Source organism: Vidua macroura, chromosome 4, assembly GCF_024509145.1.
Source record: "Vidua macroura isolate BioBank_ID:100142 chromosome 4, ASM2450914v1, whole genome shotgun sequence".
NCBI lineage: Eukaryota > Metazoa > Chordata > Aves > Passeriformes > Viduidae > Vidua > Vidua macroura.
Window position 1 is genome coordinate 62,329,973 of NC_071574.1, and position 22,317 is coordinate 62,352,289.

Below are 22,317 nucleotides of genomic sequence, written 5' to 3' on the forward strand. Positions count from 1 at the left end.
TAACACAGCTAACTGCTTGTTTTCTCCCTGTTATATTTTCTCAGATGTTGACTTACTTTGCTGCATTTGAGGTATTCTTTGAAGAAAATCTGCCAAAGTTATTTGCCCACTTCAAAAAAAATAACTTAACTCCAGACATCTATTTAATTGATTGGTAAGACATTGAAAGAGTAATTACTAATTTGTGTGACATATAGCTTCATGTCAGTGTTTGTGACAGAAATGGGAGTTTCTTACCTGGTTTAATATTGTTCCAAGATAGAGGCTTTTTTTTTTTTGTTCAGTACTTGAGTTGTCAATCCAAATCATTCCCACATACTTCTGTGATGTTTAACATTTGCCTAACCTGTATTGTACTTGTGTTAAGTTGGAAGCTTATTCTGAAATAATGCTGACCTTCTGAGAGAATTTGTCTGTTGCATGTGCAGGTGTGTACCAGGGCTGTCTATTCAGAAAATATTTCCAGTCTTGCATTTGAAATGTGTACTTTATCCTGCACAGATCAGGAAAAGCATAATTAAAACATTTGTCCGTACAACACAAAACTCAAAGCTACAGAAAAGCTATTCCACTTAGCAGATGGGAAATTAGAGTCTTTTTATTAGATGAAACTGTCTTTCTTTTAAGTTCTAGTATAATCAGAACCTTTTCCTTAGAGAGGAGAAAAGACAAACATCTAATTTGCACTTCTGCCAAATTTTGGTGAGGTATTATGCACTCCAAATTGAGCATTTGCATTTGTACCTATCAGACCTTGGTTTGGGGCAGTTAAGTAGTCTCTTTTCAGCAAGACTTCATTGTCAGTTTTGGGATGATATGAAAGATTTTTTGTGAAAAATTGGTTTGCCCTTACATTGTTGACAATTTCTTCTGTTCTCAGGTATTGGACAAATACCCTAAGTAAAAGAACAAATGCCCAGTGGTAACAGCGGGAGGCTTTTCCTGACATTAATAAGCTGTTCTTTTGGAAAACATTTGTAGTATTAATGCAATTTTACTTCAATGTCTTTGGCAGTACCCTGATCTTTAAGACCTAGTTGGTAGCATTCAACATGTTGCTAATCTCTTAGACAAAAAAGCTTTTAAAGTAAATCAGTCCAATACAAGGTCAAAGTTTGAATACGTTAATTTTCATAGGATCATAGAATTTCTGAGGTATTGGAAAAGTCCTCTGAGATCATCTAATCTAAACCCACTGCTCAAAGCACAGTCAATTAGAGCAGCTTGCTCAGGACCCTGTCCTGTCCAGTTGGGTTTTGAGTATCTTCAAGGAAGAACACTTCACGGTCTCTTCAGGCAACTCTGTTACAGTATTCAACCACCCTTGTAGTTAACAAGTTTTTTATTTTCTTGTGTTTAAAATGGAATTTCCTGTATTTCATTTTGTGGTTGTTGGCTCTTGTCCTTTCACTGGATACAACTAGGAAAAGTCTGTTTCTGTCTTGTTTTCTTGTTTCTTCTTTTCATCCTCCTATCAAGTGTTTTTAGATATTTAGGTCCAAGCCATCTCTTCTCCCAGCTGAACAGTACCAGCCTGCTCAGTCTCTCCCTCTGTGTCACACGTCCAAGCCTTTCATCACATTCATACTGGACTTGTTGCAGTATATCCTTGTCTCTCTTGTACTGGGAAGCCCAGAGCTGGCTTGTTAGTGCTGAGTAGATGGATAAGCTGCCTTGGCATGCTGGAAGTGGTGTTTCTTCTGCAGCCCAGGAGTTTGTGAGCAATCTTTGCTGCAAAAGCACATTGCTGGTTTACATTCAGCTTGGTGTCCACCAGAGCCTCCCTGTCCTTTTCTGCAAAGCTGCTTCGCACCCAGTTGGCTTCCCAAATAAACTTGTGTCTGGGCTTACTTCTTACCTGTGTGCAGGACTTGGCATTTCCTTTTGCTGAACTTTGTGGGACTCCTCTTGGCTCATTTCTCCAGTGTTTCAAAGGTCACTGTGGAGTGGTATCAGCCACCAGCCTCCCAGTTTTATATCACCTAGTAAACGTGCTGTGGGTGCAGTCTAACCCATCATCTAGGCCCTTAATGAAGACATTTTAAAGCATTGGATTCATATCAAACGCTGGAGTACACTATCAATGGATTGGCTCAAAGCTATACTTCATGCCACTAAATGAGAGCCTTCTGAGCTTGACAGTTCCAGCCAGTTTTCAGTCCACCTCACTGTTAATCCATACGTGATCAGTTCATCAGCAAGGCTTTTATAGGATACAGTGTTGCAAACCTTGCTAACATCAAGATACACAGTGTCTATTCCTCTCACCTCTTCCACCAAGCCAGTCATCCCATCGGTTAGGCTACCAAGTCTGGTTGGGCATGATTTTGCTTTCATAAATCCATCCTGACTTCTTGCAATCACCTTTTTGTCCATAATGTGTTGTGAAATAATTTCCAGGAGTTTTTCTTACATTGCTTTTTCAGGGATGCAGATGAAGCTGACCAGCCTGTAGTTCCCTAGATCCTGTCTCTTGAAGATAGGAGTGACATTTGTTTCCTTCAGATCCTCAGGAACTTCCCCTGATCACTGGGATGTTTCAAAGATAATTGAAAGTGGCCTCACAAGAACACTAGACAGTTTCCCCACACACTTGTACATGCCAAATTTATTTAAATGGTCCTTAATATGATCCTCCTCCATCTAGGGTAGGGTTTCCTTATACTAGGCATTTCCACTGGTCTGGAGGACCTGAGATTCCTAAAGACAAGTCTCAGTAAAGGCTGACATGAAGGTGGCAGTAAGTACCACAGCTGTCTGCATGTTCTTTGTCACCATGTACCTTGCCCTGTTCAGCAGTGGGCTCATGTTTTCCTGAGCCTTTTTTTTTCCTGCACACGCAGGAATGCCCTTCTTGTTGTCCTTAATGTCCATTGGTTGATTCAACTCCAAATTGACTTGCTGCCTTTGCTTGATTTGCATGGTTTGTATATGCCTGTTGCACAGAGGGTGGTGTAACATGGGCTTTGTGACTTGGCTGTTACACTGGGATTAAATTTTAATGCATCATGTGTAGGGGAATTGTTGGGGGTTGTAATGAATAGGCTCATTTCCCCCAACATTTAATGGGAGAAATGCCATGGGAAAGAATTTGTGACTGGAGGCTGAGAATATTAAACTGAAGTAGATCTGTGCACAGAGAATAGAAAAAGTACTAGGATAAGGTAGAATGGAAGAAAGAGAGCAGAGGCTGGTGTGTTCAGTGATAAGAGGAAAGATGTTGAAATTGTATGCCTCAGTGTTGTGAAAGCCTGTGTGGAGAAAGCAATTGAATAAAAGGCACATCAGAATAAGATGACTGTAAACATGTGGGAGAGTAACTGGATAGACAACACTGAAATCATCAGGTTATTGTATTTTTAATGGACAATAATGTCAATAGCAGTCCAGAAATTACATCAGCCTGTTACACGATGAGGATGGCCACCTTACCAGCAGAGACACAGACTAGGCAGAGCTATTTAATGCTGTCTTCACTTTAGTTTTTAACGATGATGATGTGCTTTGGGGTCCCAGAGCTCTGAGCTGGAAGACCATGGCTGTGAGGATGATAAACTTCCATTTGACCCTGAACTTGTGGAATTTGCTGCTCCAGCCTTATGGTCTATGGGACCTGGATTGGATAGCAGATATCATCATGAGATCTCTCTCAATGATTTTTGAACAATCTTGGGAATCTGGAGAGGTTCCGTTTGTCTGCAAGCTGGCAGACATTGTCCTGATTTTCAAGAAGGGTGTCTCTGGAAACTAAAGGCCTGTCAGAATCATTACAGTGATTGGTAAAATTATGGAGCCATAAGATTATTCTGGAACGTATTGGAAGACACCTGGATAATAGCACAGCCAGCACAGGTTCATGAGGTGAAAGCCCTGCTTCACAAACTTAATTTCCTTTTATGGCAGTGTTACCCACCTAGTTGGGTAGATGTGATATTTTAGACTTCACTAAAGATTTTGATACCATCTCACAGTAGTAACCTGTTCAGATTCTGCAGCTGGGATGGAGCAATCCTGGATGTACTGGGGAATGAGATGCTGGAAAGCAGCACCATAGAAAGGGGCCTGGGGGTCCTGGTCAGTGGTGAGTTGAATGTGAATCAGCAGTGCCCTGGCAGCCAGGAGGGCCAGCCCTGTCCTGGGGTGCATCAGGCACAGCATGGCCAGGCAGGCAATGGAGGGGATTGTCCCACTCTGCTCTGCACTGGGGCGGCCTCACCTTGGGCCCTGAGGGCAATTTTGGGCACCACAATATAAAAAACATATTTAACTATTAGAGAGTGTGAAAAGGAGAGCAGTAAAGATGGTGAATGGCCTTAAGAGGAAGCTATGTGAGGAGTGGCTGAGGTCACTTGGTCTGTTCAGCCTGGAGGTGACTGAGGGGAGACCTCACTGCAGTTATAGATTCCCTGTGAGGAGAAGAGATGGGGTTACCTTCTCTGTGGTAACAGTGCATGAAGCTGTGAAAATCAAATTAAATATTAGGAAAAGATTCTTCTTCCCAGAGGGTGGCTGGGCACTGGCACAGGCTCCCCGGGAAAATGGTCAGACCACCAAGCCTGGCAGAGATCAAGAACCTTTCAGACAGTGCTCTCAGGCACATGATGTGATTCTTGAGGTGGCTCCTGTGCAGGACCAGGAATTGGACTCAATAATCTTTGTAGGTCCTTTCCAACTTAGGGTATTCTGTGATGCTATGGCTTACTAGTTGGATATGGTGCTGTCATAGATAAGGTGATTGCTAAAATTGAGCATCCTCATGGTACAGGCATGTTAATATCATGCTATTGTTTAACTTTGCATTGTAAAGAAGAAATCCTGAGAAACAGTACCAGAAATTAGAGATTTAGAGAAAAAGACTGTTTTGACAGAAGATTGAAGATTTACATTCCCTGCAGGAATTTTGCTTTGATAGAATACTCTATATTTATATTTCTTGAGTAAACATTTACATGATTAATTATTTTCTCTTAGTATATATATAGGAAAAAAAAAAACAAGCACAAAACCAAAACAAACCAAAAAGTGAGTGAGTGAAGAACTGATGACGTCTGTGTTGAAGTGTTATTGAAGTCTTGAGGCATATCAGATCCCCCTTTTGTTACCTCTATGGGTGTTGTTAAGAGCACTTGAAAGAGAAGTTGATGAGGAGTGACTCTGGATGGTGCTTCTCAAGGTCTTTGCATCAGTGAATTGACAATTAACATTTCTTGTTGACTACCTGCATCCATATTCAAGATGTTTATTTTAATTCCAAGGACAATTTACTGTGTTCCTTCCCATCCCTAGAGAGTTACAACACTGATCTTGCACAGGAATGTAGGCTCTTGGAGATAGACCTGCCCAATACTATATTAAACTTTTTCACACTTGTCTTGAACTACACAGCTCATACCACTCTGTCCTTAATTTTGTTAGACAGTGAAGGTTGTATGTATGTGAAACTTACATCTTTTACTTAAATATATGTGTAAAGGTATTTATATGTGTGTGTGCACATGCACACTTTCTACTTCAAAATACTTTGATCCTGTAGGAAGCAGATTTCTATTTTTTTTTTCTTTAAATTGCCACTATGAGTGTGGCTGCAGTGTATTTAATGTCAGGGAAGAATACGGTACAGCATTGCTTTGAGTAGGCAGACCTTTTGCTTGTAGGTAAAAATCTCTGTGAAAGAGGCTTGCTGTAACATTACTCAGAACATTTGTTCTGAGCTCCAAAGGGATGCCTGCTGCTATTCCAGTGGCTGGTATGGTTACTGTGCAGGCATGTGTGCAGTAAATCTCTGCTGGTGCCAGCTCTGGGAGGCTCCAGTAGCCAGTGCTGCACAGACCAGTTGCTGGGAAACCTTCCTGCTCCTGCCACAATTAGAATGGAGACAACTAGTCCGCTTTGTGCTTCTTCCTGTCACCTGTGCTGCAGGGAACAGCAGTAAAATTGGTGTGCTTAAATAATTTTTGAAGGGATATATTCCAAGAAAAATAAATGCTATAGGTGGGCCCAGCTGTGTAGGTTTTCTTGGAGCTGGTAGACAATTAGGGAGGAGAGCCCTCCTGCCAGTTTAGTTCCACTGCTGCCTTCTGTGATGAGAAAACTCCAAGGACCGAATAGTTTAACTAAAGGTACTGTGACATGATTCCTGGGGGATACCTGCCACAAGTAAAGGCACCCCATTTAAAAAGGACCCATGTGCTTTAAGCCCAAACTCCAACTGATAAATCTTGTTGACAGAATTCAAAAACTATACAGGGTTTTACTTTTTTTTGGTGAGTATAAAGGGGATCAAGTGTGAAAAAAACCATAAAGAGCAATGTGCAGTCAGGTTCTCAAAGAACACAGGGGAAATGTGTCTGAATAGCCCAGTTTTGGCCTCTCACTCTGTCAGCTGATGTTCCGCAGGCTCTTGTGAGCAGAGTGGAATGTGGATTTGCCAAGGACACATGCTGTCTATTTATGGCCTGCTGCTGCTATACAAACACCTCTTTATCCCTACTCAGGAAAATGATTTTGGCAATAATTATAGCCAAGGGCTGTGTTTGTACTGATGGATTGATCAGTGGTTCTTCAGTATTATGTGGAGTGTGACTGTGCTCCATGAACACTGAATTTCTATTGACACCATGTGTTTGTTGGGATGAAGGTCCAAGCCACTTTGCATGGCCGTTTTTAGTAGGCACTTTCAGTAAGGTGTGTATAAGTTTGTTTTCTGTTCCTTTGAGAAAAGCATAGTCCGTGCCCCCCAAAAAATCCTCTCTTGCAGTCAGCACTTTATTTCTTTTTTCCAAATAAGAAATTAAGTAAACACTTCTACTTTTTTTTAGACTGTAATGATTTTAAAATTTACAGACATGGGAAAGGAATGTGTAGTACAAGAATACATAAGATGTGATCTGCATCAATGTTGTGTGTGAGTTGCCAATCCAAAATCTGGCCTACCTGTATGCATTGCTCTTGCTGATATCTTACAAAGACTTTTTAATTAGAAAGAAAAGAGAAAAAATGAGAGGGGGGGAAGAAAAAGGATAGAAGGATGGAGCTTATGATTATCATGGCAGCAGTGCTTTGCTTTCTTGATGACTTTATGGTCATGTGCTTTTGCTGTGAGTAGCAAACCAGCCAGGACTTCATGCATCTACCTCAAATACACTTTCTTCAACAGGACCAGGGAGGAGCAGGAGCATCTGGTGCTTCTTCTCTTCCTCTTCCAAACAGAGAAAGGCCAGGAGCCTGCACCTGCATTGCTCTGACACTGGACATCTCTATGTGAGTTAGCTGTATTGTCTGCACCTGCGACTTAGAGTGGGTTGCAAGAGAGCTGCAGACAGAAATCACCCCCCAGTACAGTGACAGCAGGTTATGTGCAAGGAGTGTGCCAGTGCTGCTGAAAGATGCTGCTGGAACTGCTTCAGTCTGGCAGCTGCTTTATTACTCCAATAAATTCCAGCAGAGTTCCAGATCAGTAGCTCAGGTGTCTAATAAAAAATGTCTTTCAGTAGGAAATGTTTGAAGGGATGAAATGCTATACCCGTTCTAAGCAGTGGTTCCTACTGGCCTTTCACTGCTTATTCTAGGGGCCCAGTCTCTGTTAGGTCTTGATGCATCAATTCCATGCAAATATTAATGAAAGTTAATTGCCTTGTTAAGTTCCTACAAATGGCACTTCATTCCAAATTATGAAGAGCTTGATGGCAAATACCTCACTTGATGTGGCAGCTTTTTTGATGTGAGTAAATCCTTTCATACCAAAGAAGTGTTCTCATAAATAGTTCTTTCTTTCGACAGTTAATTTTCTGCATAGTTGGAGATTTAATACAAATGGGTTATTCAGGTTAGGTTTGAATCATGAAGGAATAATTACTTTTGTGAATAACAACAGGTCTATAAAGTTGGCATTGTTACTTATCTTTAACCAGGACTTGTTTCTGGCTGGGTGTTTGCCTGCTACTTGGTGACCAGGAAAGGACTCAGCTGAATTGCTTCCTATTACACTATTCCTTTTAAATTAAAAACCTGTTGCTCTTTCCTCTGTGTGTGTGTGTAGAGACAAAAGTCTTAATGCTGCCATGCAAGTATTCTGTGTCAGCAGTATGGTTTTGTATGGTTTTATATGGTCTGTGACTGTTCAAAAAGATTGAAAGAGTGTACAAAGTAAATGAAATCTGCAGTGCAGGATTGGCCAGAAACCCAAAGAGCTTGTGTCATGCTCTTCTTACACCTGCATGTATGTGTGATGAGCAAGTGTGTGGGTTTTGCATCCAGACATATACTTTTTGTTTGTTTATTTTAGAATTCTAATTTAGCTTTTTGGAGAACAGGATTTTAAATGGTTCCACTTGTTATAAGAAGATTGCAATGAGATGTAAAAATAGGAAAACCAGTAAAATCCTAAGGACCTTAAACCTGCAATTCACTTGTCACCTGAATTTGTGCAAATGTTCGTTTCATCAGGATGTTAATCAAATTAATGTCTTTTCCCTTTTTTCTAAAGTGTGGTGATTCACACATAAGCCATATACTTGATGACACATCATACAAATAAATTTTTATATAGTAAAAAGCTGATAATGCAGAAAACATCTGATTGTTAGACTTTGCTGTGAAAATACATTACTTCATATTCTATTCATATATATGTGTGTGTATTGTTCCATTTTATCTTTTTAATGTGAATCCAAATTTCCCAAATAAAAAATTGGAGGGGATAGAGGGTAGTTTTAAACACATGAAAACTTCTGTTCAATTCAGCATTCTTGAAAAGGAGTTTTTTGTTAAAAGCTGTGGAAAGATTTGATTGAAATTTGAGCCTTTGCTGACCTCTGCCGGGGAGAGAATTCTTTGCAGTTTTACAGAGATTTTTGTGCAGTGCATCTTTGGAAAAGTTATTTCTGAATTCTGAAGGAAAAAAACACTGTAACTCTTTCCCCTTATATACTGTAAAATGATTCCAGGAAATTATTCTCATCATGTGCTGTTAGGTCATTGTTGGCAGCAATACTCCTGCTCTGCTATGCAGCGAGATATTGGATAAAGGAGAGAGGAAGGAGCAACTTTTTGTTTCTGGCTGCAAGGCTGTCAGCATTTTGGTGAAGGAAGAAATGTGCTCATGCTAGTTAATGAGAAAAGAGTTTTAGCAACTGGGACAAGGCTGTTGCTTCTGGTATTACTCTTTCTCCTTGGAAATCACATCCGTACAGGCACACTGAGCCACCATCTTATTGCCACTGTCTGCACCTCTCTGGACATCCTGCCTTGCCTGTTTCTCTCAACTCAAGGGAGTTCAAGCTGATCCTTCCTCCAGAACTCATGCTAATACTACTTTGCCTGTCAATCATGCCTGGAACACAAGAGTTAATTTTACTCATCTCCTTTATCTGAACTACAAAATGCCCACTGAAGTTTGTCTTAAGGTTCAGCTTTTTGAGTTTTTGCAAGTAAAACTGCATCAATTCTTAGCTCTGAAGTGATGATTAAATAGGCCTTCGATTATAGATGTGGTCATCAAATGCCCATTGTAAAACCATGTATATTGTTTCTTCTGGTATGATCCAAGAAAATCAAACTTAGAGACCAGGCCTTAATGGTTGCAAAATGTTATATTGTTTCATGGATTAGTGTGCTGCAACTAACAGAAGTACTTCTGAAATACAAAAATAAATATTTAATTACAAATACTTGAGAATCCTCAAACTTACTGATGATTGGTGTGTGTATTTCTGTGAGTATCCAAGACTTCTTGTCCAATAACTAAAAATTTTTTCTGTCTTTCAGGATATTCACATTGTACAGCAAATCTTTGCCACTAGACTTGGCTTGTCGTGTCTGGGATGTGTTCTGCCGTGATGGAGAAGAGTTCTTATTCCGTACAGCACTGGGAATACTAAAACTTTTTGAAGATATTTTGACCAAAATGGACTTCATTCATATAGCTCAGTTTTTAACAAAGCTACCAGAGGACTTGCCTTCGGAAGAATTCTTCACATCTATTGCTGCCATTCAGATGCAAAGTAGAAACAAAAAATGGGCTCAGGTAAAGAGGATGTCAATCTTTGGTGACTTATGATTTTACTTTACTCATGAAAATGGGGTTTGGCAACATCTGGAAGAATGTTGTAACAGAGCCAGTGCTTGATTTTATGGGTATGTAGGACTGTGTAGCTCACTCCATGCTGTTAGCATACATTGAGATGAATAGATTCCCTCAGCTTAATCTCCTCTGGAAAGGGAGAGCTCAGTCAACATTCAAAATTGAAATACTGAGTGAAATTTATGAAGTAAAAAGTCACACAACTTTGAAAATTTATTAATTACAAAGGCTGCTAGCAACATTACAACTTAATACTTAAAAGCAGAAATCCACTCTCTGGGAGAAGTTGTCGGAACACGCTATCATACAGTCATTTTAATCTTCTTGAAGATCTCTACTCTGCCTAATTTTGGGCTCTACAGAAGTGATTGCATCTCTGACATCTTCATTGGGATTTAGCATGTGATTTCAGAAATTGTTTCATCACTGTAATTTCAATTAAAATCCAGTTTAAAGAAAAAGGATGTGTCATCTGAATGTGGAAATCATTAAGTGGCTGTAGCAGCCATTCATGTTGGAGAGTGGAAACACCCCCTTTTTTTTTTTATTCTTTGCTCAAAGCAGCAATAAAGCCCACTTTGTGAGTCATTCCATAATAGAGCTCTGCCCATTTTATCCAACTGCTTTTTTGCCGAGAAAACGAAAGGTGGTGTTAAACACAGTGGTTGGGACAATTCAGCTGCAACTGGGTGTTTCTGGTTCTTTCCTGGGGTAGCAGTGCCTGTAGATGCTGGGGATTGCCAGTTTTCTCTTGAAGATGAACATTCCTAACCTTCACAGCAGGAGTGGCTCCATAGGTTGTTCAGTTGTCTCACCTTCCTTGAACATGTCATGTGTGCATGAGGATTGCATTCCAAATAAATTGCCATCCTGCTGCTACTTCCCTCATGGGAAAGGAGAGAGAGGGGTCCTATTCTGCCAAATACCCCAAATAACAGGCTTCAAAAGTGTGTGTTGGGGGGAGATGGAGTTTAAACCTTTGTTAAATCTGTTTCTATCCACCATGTCACAAAGACTTAAGGGAGAGGTTTCTTGTCGGTGGAGAGGTTCTCTAAATTTAATCACATTCAATAGTTAAAATAGTATTGCTCATATGTAATTGGAAACTCTTCAGAATGAATTGAGTCATTTTTTTAAAATCTAATACTTTTCTTCTCTCTTATTTCTTGAAATGTCTAGATACTGGCTGCTCTGCAGAAAGATAACCGGGAAATGGAAAAAGGAAGTCCTTCACTGAAACGTTAATGTTGGGTTTGCCTCCAGTGACTCCCAGGAAAAGAGCTAAAGTGGCAGAAGTATTGATTACTGTTTGACATGTATGAGCCTGCAAATCAAAGTGTTAGTTCAGTTACATTTAGTAGTAGAATAGCCTTAAGGAGGAGAGAAGAAAAACGAGGAGGAGGAAAAAAAAATAAAGGAAATTAGGGGATAAACCCCTTATAAATTAAACCTAGGCTTAGCCTTAAACTTTTAGTAGTATGAGCATATGCTGTGCAGAGCATTACACATTCTGTATTCCTGATGAGGGCAGTGAAACAAAATAATATCAAGGGTTTGGGGTTTTCTAGTTTTTTTTTTTTTCTTAGATGTTTTAAAAGACTGGACATTCAGCAATGTTGGTTGCTTTGACAGCTATTCCAGTTCCATTCTTAGGCAGGATATCTTTCCAATACCTGTAATAGTAGCTGGATCTGGATTTTAGATAACTGGTGCTGGAATTCTAAATAATGTAAGGACCATTTCTTTAGAAATGCTTCTGATTCTATAGGCTGTGGGTCCCATTTACCAAAGAAATCGTATAGACATAGAACTACATTCCTTTCTTTAATAAGAAAAAGTTAAGTAGGAAGTAAGCTTGGAAGAGAAGACAAACTAGCAGTGCGAAACTAATTATTCTTCAAGATACCTTGGAAATTTATTTTCCAAACTGGATGCATATGGAGGAAATTCCATTCATCAGACTAGATTCCAAACTCACCAAGAGGGTTCTGGTGTTAAGGTGGCATCATTTCCCAATTTGTACTCTCTTTCCTCTGTTTAAAGCCAAGGTCACATACTATCAAGTGCAGGTTACCACATGTCCCTCTCCTGGGTAACTGCTGTTTCACGATGTTCTTGCTCACCATCTACTTACTGTGTGCCATGTGTCCAGTCATGGAGATAAACTGGACTTAGCAGATAAACTGAGAAATGGTTAAAAGCAATTTTGGTAGCTACTTTAAACCCAGCTTTACTCACTGGCAGAACTCAGGAAGAAGGGTGGTATGGGACCAGTTAATGTTCGCCAGTGTTGCTGCTGAAAAGAAAAGACTCTGTGGAGTCTCCTGAAGCTGCTGCTGCCACAGTGGGAAAGTTATGTGGAGCAGATCCATAGAGTGACAAGTGAAAGAAGTTTATTGGGAAATGTGCCAGACACCATCAGGATAAGTACAAGCTGTCATTTCTGAGCATTTTATCTGACCTCTAATACAAGAGAGCAAGTTACAGTGGCAGCAAACGGCTGTTACATAAACCCCTCATACATCTTAGATCCTCTCTTCATTCAGGTGACTGTTGAAGGGCAAATCATGAGTGCCTCTGATTTACAAGAATGTTTATTGCATAGTGTGTAGTGTAAAACTTGTTTTATACTAATGATGATCATTGAAAAGGGAAAGGTAACTGAAGCAATATTTGTGTTAACTGTGAATAGGCGTTACTAAATCCTCCAGCTGTATGGTCAGCAGTTTCCCAGTGCTCTTCAGCTGCTTTATGCTGATTAGTTTGGCATTGTCTGAATAAAAACAAGAAGAATAGTTGCACACTGCTCAACTCAACATACAGTATAAAGGACTGTGGGACATAATCAAAACACTGTCTTTTGGTACAGACATTATTTCTATGAGGGATAATTTGATTGTAATACTAAGAGTGAGAACAAGATTCCCTGGTAAGTGAGGACTCATAATCACTTTGAAAGATGTGTAATGCAAATGCAGCCTGCAAGTCCGATACCTCATTGACCTCTTCTCCTGTCCACTTTGTCTAGCTGGTGTAATGGATGTGGTTTTTTGTTGGTCATCTTAATTCCACTACAAGACATCACCTCAGTCATCACTTACTGAAAATAGACATTAAGATGTGATAGGAAATATGTTAATTCACTCAGAATTTGTACAGAATTTGTTCTCCAATAACTGGTACCTGTATGCTCAATTGCTTTGAAGTGCAATAGAAAGCAGGAAGGTCAGTAAGTGTTTTTTAATATAACTTTTTCTATTACTACAACAAATATGCCTTTCCATGAGGAATACGAGAGGCCTACCATCAGAAACATTTGCACTATGCTTTTAAACGGTTTATGGAACACAGAGATCACTTTTTCTCAATGTACATGTTTAGGTGGTACTGTAACTAGCTTTGTGATTTAAGTCTTCATTGCAACTACATTTGTATTTTCTTTTAAAGCAAGTGTACAAGTGTGGCTCATTTGTCTGGTTAAAAAAGCATTTTTTAGCTACTAGGTATCTTGGCAGCCATCAACAGCCTGTTCTTTTTCTCTTCTCAATAAGATGTTGAATGTAACAGTGACAGTGGGCATAGTTGTGGGGAAAAGGCCTGCTGCAACACTTGTGCACTGTTTGTTACTTGCAAATGTAATTACTTTGTTTTGTGATTTGATCTGTTCTTAGAAGTTGTATATATTTTCTAAATGATTTCTCTGTGTATATAAGGTATGTTCTTTAATGAAGAAACAGCAATGCAATAAGGAGCTTTGCACAGTTTATTTTCAAACAAAATACATGTGAAAAAAAATCACCTGCCTAAACATGCAATTATTTCAACTTCTCAGTAACTTGATTTGAAGGTAATGCTTGAATTTTGATAAAAACAGAGCTGACTAGTAATGGCATAGAATTTCTTGCCACTGAACTTTTCAAGTTTCTTGCAGTATACCAAATCTCTTAATTAGCTAATACAGAAATCTTCTTCAAGAAATTCAGGGAATTGCATTAAAAAAATGACAATTTAATTGTTCAGGTTCTTGAAAGTATCTGTAACAAGATGCATGAGATTTTCTTTCATGGAGCAAATGTCCCCATCAAGCAAACTTTCTTTTCTTCATGAGTTTAAAGAAAAATGAAACTGCTGCAGTACATGGAAAGTGCCACTGTATGTGCAGCAGATCAGAGAAACCAGAAAACTCCAACCAGCTTTGGGATTCTTTCCAATCTGCACTTTATAATAAAGCAGTTTTGCAACTTTGATCTGCAGTCAATCAGTAATATTATTTCATTTAGTAAACAATTTCATTTGGAAAAAAAAGGTACCTTGTAACAGCTTATTTTTGAATGTTTTAAAACAAGAATGATCTATAGAGAAGTGTTGGTACATCTCCTGCACATCATGTTTAAATTGGGTTATGTAATTACCATGTTTGTTTTGTTTAGATATGTGTATCAAACTGGAACTTTTTCAACTGTAAATATATGGTTTTGTTAAATAAAGTCATGTAAAGTTATCTTAATCAACTGTTGTCAATGTAATTTAGATATTGAAAATTCCAGTACTAGTCTTTTTCTTCTCAGATGGCTTTACCAGTTTTCTGTCTTTTATCTGAACTCCCCTCCAAGCAGGAGTCAGCCCAGCATAGTGACATTTCTGCATTTCCAGCTGCTGACTCAGCAGCTCTACAGTATTTTTCCTCGAAGTTCTGAAGTGGTATCTCAGTTCCAAGCACTCCACGTTTCTGCTGCAGTTTCAGGTTGTTTCTCCACAGGCTTTCAGTTTGTTTCTCTGGCTGGCGTTGTTTTGGTCAGGATATCGCTCTCCTCTGACACGTTTCCCACCCATCCGTTCACCCTTTCTGCCTTGGCTTTCAGCTTCCACTAACTCCAGTTTTCCCGTGAAGTGGCTGAGAATATGGGGGCGGTACGTTACATACGTTCTTTTTGAGCTTCAGAATTTCATCACAGATGGTCGAGCTCTTTCTTCACGTGCTTACAGGCCATAGAGTGTTGAGCAGTTCTCTCCGAGTCACGGTGGTTCCAACAGTTTGGATTTCACGCCTCAGCCTGATGTTTTCTGCATGGGCCGAGAGGAGTAGATCTAAAAGAAGAATCGCTTTATTTCTTTAATCCTCACCTGCCCGGGGCAGAGGTGTTTCCATTCGGAATGTCCCGACAATGCCAGGGCTCCTCCCGCGGCGATGCGCGGCTCCGCCCGCGGGGCCCGGCCCGGCCCCGCTTCCCCCGTTGCCGGGCACCCGCGAGGCCCCGCCCCCTGCTCGTGCGCGGCCCCGCCCCCTGGCGGGCGGCCCCTGCGCGGCAGCTCCGCTCGGGGCGGCCCCTCCCATTGGCCGCGGGAAGGGCAGACGGGTCCGCCTCGACCAATCGGAGCCGTCCGCTCGCGCTGACAGCCCCCGCGCCGGCCAGCCCCGGCCCCATTGGCCCGTGCTCGCCGCGGCCCCGCCCCCCGAGCGCGCTGCCATTGGCGGCGCGGGCGCCGGGGGCGCGGCCGCGCGCGCGCGCGGGCGGGGTAAGATGGCGGAACTGGGGAAGAAGTACTGCGTGTACTGCCTGGCCGAGGTGAGCCCGCTGCGCTTCCGCTGCACCGAGTGCGCCGACATCGAGCTCTGCCCCGAGTGCTTCTCGGCGGGCGCCGAGATCGGCCCGCACCGCCGATGGCACGGCTACCAGCTGGTGGACGGCGGCCGCTTCACCCTCTGGGGCGCCGAGGCCGAGGGCGGCTGGAGCAGCCGCGAGGAGCAGCTGCTGCTGGACGCCATCGAGCAGTTCGGCTTCGGCAACTGGGTAAGGGGCGAGGGGCGAGGGACAAGGGGCGGGAGCGAGCCTCCTCCTCGGAGCAGCGGCCCTGACAGCAGCCCCTGTCAGGGGGCGCATCCTGCGCTGCGGAGCCCGGGCTGCCCCTGTCTCTCCGGGCGGGCTCCCCGCTGGTCCGAGGAGCGCACTCCGCAGCTCGGACCTGTCGCTACTTGAAGTTCTGCCTTTGCCTCCCGTCAGCACGTCCGTGTCACAGATCTTGCACCTGCCTCTTAGCCGTGCCCGGCCTTTGCCGTCAGTATGTCCCAGCTGCGGGCTGCCTGCTCGCCCTCAGTGTCACTGCACAGCCAGACTTGGGTTTAAAAAGCAGCAGTAAGAAAGCATCATCTCACGCTCACAGAACGGGTCAGGATGGAAAGGAGTCCAGTGGGTCATCCCGGAGCACATTGCATGGAACTGCATCCAGACGATTCTTGACTATTTCCAGTGAGGGAGACTCCACAGCCTCTCTGGGCAGTCTGTCCCAGTGCTCGGTATCCTGCACAGTGAAGAAGTCCTTCCTCATGTACATATGGGACTTCTTGTGAATCAGTTTCTGCTTGTTACCTCTTGTCCTATTTCTTGGCACCACAGAGCAGAGCTTCGTCCATTTGACAGCTCCATTGAGATCCTGATAGACATTGGTGATGTCCCCTCTCAGTTGTCCCTTCTTGAGGCTGAACAAGCGCAACTCCCTCAGCCTGTCCTTGTAAGAGAGACACTCCAGTCCCCCAGTCATCCTCATTGCCCTCTGCTGCACCATTTGATTAATTTTTGATTGATTTGATTTGTTGCTTATGTTTTGCTTCATTAAATATAAAGACTTTTTCAAACCTTAAAGTGTACAATCATTGCAGCTTGGTTAGTTCTTAAATAACTATAAAGGAATAAAAATGGTTACTCTTACAGTAAAAACTGTTTATTTCCATGTTGCTCCTCAGTAATGTGATATAAACAAGCAAAAAGCCAAGCTGTACAGCGCTGTTGGTGTTGGGACTTGGAAAGCTTCCTGGTTATGGTGAGCTGGCTTTGTGGGAGCGCCATGGGTGCTCAGGAATCACCCTGTGGTGCTGTTTTCGTGGCTTACCTGCATCCATGCACTGTCAGCACTCATCCAGAGCTGAAATCACAGATCTGATAGAAATGTGGCCGGCATTGCTAGAGAAGTTTAGGTACTGGGAGTTGGCTTTTGAGGAGCAAGGAAAAACGCATGCTCTTTCCTGAGTGCTCATTATGCTGGAGATGTAATGGGAATCGTTTTATCACTCCTCCTTTTTTTCTGTTTAGGAGGACATGGCTGCTCACGTGGGAGCGTCCCGAACACCTCAGGAGGTGATGGAGCACTACGTGAGCATGTATATCCACGGCAACCTGGGGAAAGCCTGCATCCCTGACACCATCCCGAACAGGGTGACGGACCACACGTGTCCCAGCGGCGGCCCACTGTCCCCCAGCCTGACGACGCCGCTGCCGCCGCTGGACATCTCGGTGGCCGAGCAGCAGCAGCTGGGCTACATGCCGCTCCGCGATGACTACGAGATCGAGTACGACCAGGACGCCGAGACGCTCATCAGCGGCCTCTCGGTGAACTACGACGACGACGACGTGGAAATCGAGTTGAAAAGAGCTCACGTGGACATGTACGTGAGGAAACTCAAGGAGAGGCAGCGGCGGAAGAACATTGCGCGAGACTATAATTTGGTACCGGCCTTCCTGGGGAAGGATAAAAAAGACAAGGAGAAAGCTCCCAAACGAAAAATCACAAAAGAAGAAAAGGAGTTGAGGCTGAAACTGAGGCCTTTGTACCAGTTCATGTCTTGTAAGGAGTTTGAAGACTTCTTTGAGAACATGCACAAGGAGAGGATACTTCGAGCGAAGATTCGGGAGCTGCAGCGGTATCGGCGAAATGGGATCACCAAAATGGAGGAGTCGGCAGAGTACGAGGCGGCCCGGCACAAACGGGAAAAGAGGAAGGAGAACAAGAACATAGCTAGTTCCAAGAGAGGGAAGGAGGAGGGTAAAGAAGGTGAATTTGCTGCCATTGAAAACCTGCCTGGCTTTGAACTCTTATCAGACAGGGAAAAGGTGCTCTGCAGCTCTCTGAACTTGAGTCCTGCACGTTACGTGACTGTAAAAACTATCATCATTAAAGACCATCTCCAAAAAAGACAAGGAATTCCTTCAAAGAGTCGCCTTCCCAGTTACTTAGATAAGGTACTGAAGAAAAGGATTTTAAACTTTCTGACAGAAAGTGGTTGGATATCCAGGGATGCTTCATGAAATTCAGCTGATCTGAAAAAACACAGCAGAGGCCCATTACAGCCTCAAGGACTCCGTTATTTTTTCCTTCCCTCCCCAAAGATACAGAAACCATGTCGCTTAAAAACACAAAAGAGCAAATACATAAACCTCCACAGTCATCATGATCCATGGTGGTTTAAATAGACTTTTGCTTTGGATCATGGAAAATTATTAATTGTGAAACTTCTACATTGGATTTCACTGCTTTTGGTACATTCTTAGAACAGATTTTTTCATGTGAACTTACTAAAGTCCGGTAGTCCCAGAGTAGTTGCTTTAGTCCGTACTATTGGATAAATGAATATCAGTGTAATCCTTGCTTTTCTTTGCAGGTAGGAGATAGTTTCATTTGCTGGAAACTTTCTTCACCCTTTGTTTTGTTTTTTTTTTGGCATAATGCTGGCAGCAAAGTGAAGCTTACAAAAGTCCTGTGCTCAGGAGCAGGCGAGCAGGGACTTTTGTGACCACTGATAAGCTTTTAGAACATTCTCCTTAGTAACTACAGCCGAGGCATGGGGACACTGGTGTGAGAGTTCCTGTTGAGAATACAGCAGGGGTGAGCCATGGCAAGGAGTGGAAGGAAGGAAGGAAGGAAGGAAGGAAATGTGGTAGGTGAGATGCCTCCAGGGACTTGTGCTGTGGAGGGGGGTTCCTGAAGAGCTCCCAGCTGATCTGGGCATTGTTTTGACCTGAGTTTCCTGAAACAGACCCCTCTGAAGAGCTGACATTTCCTGCTTGGTGCTGGAGTGTCAAGAATCCCCAGCAGCTGTGGTGCTCTGCTCCAGAGGAGGGGTCAGCTACAGGGAGGTACCTGATTTGGGCCAGAAGTGGCATTTGGGAGAATAGGCAGTGAGGTGTTTGGCAGAAGCTGAGAGCCTCAGGCAGCAGAATCACTGTTTTTCCTTGGTGTGGAAGGCTGCTCCTCCTCCTTCGGCATCTTAACTGCTGAGCTCATAGAGGCTGAGGAGCTGCCTCCTGAATTTCGTTGGGAAGTTAGGGAAAGGGAGCGAGATTCTCAAATGGGGTGTGATCGCTGAGATTGGTCTTTAAAAACAAAAATAACAATTGATGCAGATTTGGTCAAAATGCACAAAGCGCTTGCTCCTAAATTTGGAGTGCTTAATCCAGCCACTGTAGGGTTCTAATTGCACATACCTTGAAACATACCAGCCCAGGCACATTGAAACTGAGTTTACTGACAGGTAGAAGAGCAGTCAGTGCACCTTGGGAGGGATCTCCTCCAGTTCTGACAGCTGCTGCTTGGAGTGCTGCTGGAGCTGGGCACCAGCTGGGATGTAACACAGCGGGAAACACAAATGCCCAACCCACAGTACCGTTCTAGTAAGATCTATTGATGAAAGGAAAGATGTTGAAGGAGGATTAGAAAAATACTATTATGCCCATTTCATCCTTCAATTCCCTGCTGATCTTTAACCAAATGAATAAAAAATGGTTGCCACGTGGAAGATGGCAGAGTTACTTGTACCTAAGCCTCTCTGCTGGTTGTGTCTGGAGCAGGAAGCTGTGACTGGAGGAAGGCTGGGCAGGTCTTCTAGAGTGCAAGTGTACCAAACTTGGAACCTGACTGTTTTCAATAGGAGTGCAAGATCTGGAAATGTTATCTTGCTTTGATGCTTTGGGCTGTAGTCAGTGAGGATACCACAAATCTTAAAACAGTATTAATTCTGCAGTTTGGCAGAGGTATTCTGATCAGAACTGGGTTTCATTTAATACATCCAGCATTACGAAACTAGTGTTACCAGTGAGTTTAGAATAAAAGGGATACAATTACAAAGCCAGCATTTCTAAGGAAAAAAACCAAAACTCTAGTGCCTTTTTCTTTTGAGCTTATATCCCTTCAAAAAAGGTAAGGGCTATGTCCTCTGGGATGTAATACTTTGTTTGGCTTATCTGTAAGTGGTTTGTTGTGGCATACTTGAGACAAAACTGTCTCTTCTTGGCAGCAGTGGAGCTAACTGCAATGTGCTGAGTAGCTTTAATAACCACTTCTACCCTATATGCATGTACAAGCAGCACACAAGTTCATAAGGTATAAACCCTTGGTTATTTTCTCTGTCCTACTCCTGTGGGAAGGAAGCTCAGTCTTTCTTTTCAGCATTCTAGTTATGCAATTTGGTTCTTCCTGTAACTTGTTACTTAACTGCCATAACATGCTGTTTTGAAGCTTCAATTCTGCATGTAGCTGGGAGTTTAAGAGAACTGTTTTGGTTTTTCTGGGTTTTTTTTCCCCTCAAATATGTGATTTTCATATTTCTACACTGTTTTGGCACATCTAAGTTAAACTGAAGCAATAGCATAAAGCCCATCTGAACAATAACTTAGGAAAAAATCTAGGCACCAATGAGTCATTTAAATGTCAAAGTGAATTCTGCATTCACACTTTGTAGCTTCTTAATTCCTCAACCCCTCCAAAATGTTTCTTTGGTGCTAGATGTAACTTATTGAACATCAAAATGAATGTAAAATAAAAGTATTTTTAATGTATGCAATATGGATATCAATATTTATTTTGTACTTGCAAGCTAACTCAAGGTGGTATATGTTTGCTTTAGCAAATATTAGTCCCTTGGAACGGGCTTCCCTAGAAGCAATGTCTCATTGTCAGCTATGCTTTTAATTTTCAAGGTGACTTGCACTAGAGGATGCTGCTGTTCCATATTTCACATGGAACCGATTTAGTCAAAGCATTCCTTTGTTATGAGCTGCTGGTTTTCTGTTTGATTGCTTATAAATTGAGATGCAGTTAATGTTAATCCAGCAATTTACTACAGCTATGCTGCTTCTCTTCTGTGGTGAAGGGGCTGAGATGGCAAAGAGCTCTTTCAACTTGTATTTTGTGTTGATCTGGAAGTGCTTCCTGTACTGTACAAATAATCCAGCCTTCATGTTGCTAATGACAAGATGTTTTATATGCTGAATGCTCTTGCCTTTTCTAATTAAAAGTTATTACTAATGATAGAATCTGTCTTAACAGCATTGATGTAAGCCTATGAAAAAGCACTCTCTAAGCTGTTGAAAATACTGATCTTGTGCTCTGGGTAGGGGCTGTGCTGTGTGTCCCATCCCAGTGCTCTGTTGGAAGGAGCCTCCATCTCACTCCACACGCACTGCCCAGCACTGGGCTCGGATGCTGCAGTGTTCTGGCTCCAGCCTCTCCTGCCCCCTGCCCATGGCAGGCCCAGCAGGCACTGAGAAGAGTCTTTGTGGGTTTGCACTAGTCTGTGACCATGAACTGCCTTGGAAATCACCCAAACTAAGCACTCTGCCATTATTCTCTTGTGTGGCCACCACATTCGATTCCTTTGCAACTGGAACAGGCTTCATAAACCTTCTGGTTTACTCTTCTCACAAAATGTTTTTGCCTGTGCTCCAGTCACTCCTAAGTGATGACACATTAAATACTGTGAAGCAAGATACTCCATGAGCATGTTCAGCTCATCACCTTCTTTCTTTAAGAGAACGTTGCATTCATTTGAAGTTTGCATTTGTATCTGTGCCAGACACACGAACGCCTGTGCTGAAATCACACAAAGCCTAACTGGTGTTGTGCACACAGCATTTTACTAGATTTTTGCATTGTGTATTGGTAAATAAACTTGTATTAAACTTTCTTTCCATGACTGATTTAACAATAATGTAGCTTGGGCAGTGAGGAAAATGGCTTAAGTCTTTGCAGTAACAACTGGAGATACATTGTAGCTAAATGTGATGGGTGGAAATGTAGCATATGAGATAGCTAGTACAGGTGATAGCTTTGTTGGGTGCTTAAATTTCAGAACTACCTTCCTCTGTTCCTTCATTTCTTCAGTGCTCCTTCCTGGGCTGTGGCAGAGTGCACTGGTGATTGGAGCTCTCCATAGACTGACCCACTCCCAGCCAAAGCCTTTCTAAGAGCAAGCCAGGGAAGGGGAACCACTTAAATAAGACTCAGTTACCAGCTTTAAAGATGACTTTTGTGCTGAACATTTAACAGAAGCTTGTGTTTAAGAACACCCCGAATGAACTGATGTAGCCCAAAAATGACAGTTTGTGTGAAGCATTGGGAAGCTCATTAACAAAATCTTCATCTGCTGGGGAACAATGTGTCCCTTTGTTTTAACTCTCTATTACAAA

General features: G+C 42.4%; 2 protein-coding genes across 3 annotated transcripts in view; both read left to right on the plus strand.

The window, feature by feature from the left end:
- Nucleotides 1–14,588, plus strand: part of TBC1D14 (TBC1 domain family member 14) — a 65,200-nt gene extending 50,612 nt beyond the window's left edge. For both annotated transcript variants that reach the window (XM_053975719.1, XM_053975720.1), the window contains 3 exons: nt 45–154; nt 9,766–10,024; nt 11,261–14,588. In XM_053975719.1, coding sequence (XP_053831694.1) covers nt 45–154; nt 9,766–10,024; nt 11,261–11,326 — 435 coding nt within the window. In that variant the 3' untranslated portion in view covers nt 11,327–14,588. The remainder of the gene's footprint in view (nt 1–44; nt 155–9,765; nt 10,025–11,260) is intronic.
- A 1,001-nt stretch (nt 14,589–15,589) lies between these two features.
- TADA2B (transcriptional adaptor 2B) lies at nt 15,590–21,815 on the plus strand. Its single transcript, XM_053975721.1, has 2 exons — nt 15,590–15,873; nt 17,170–21,815. Exons 1-2 carry the CDS (start codon nt 15,604–15,606, stop codon nt 18,160–18,162), a joined length of 1,263 nt encoding a protein of 420 aa, XP_053831696.1. The 5' UTR covers nt 15,590–15,603; the 3' UTR covers nt 18,163–21,815.
- The last annotated feature ends 502 nt before the right edge of the window (nt 21,816–22,317 follow it).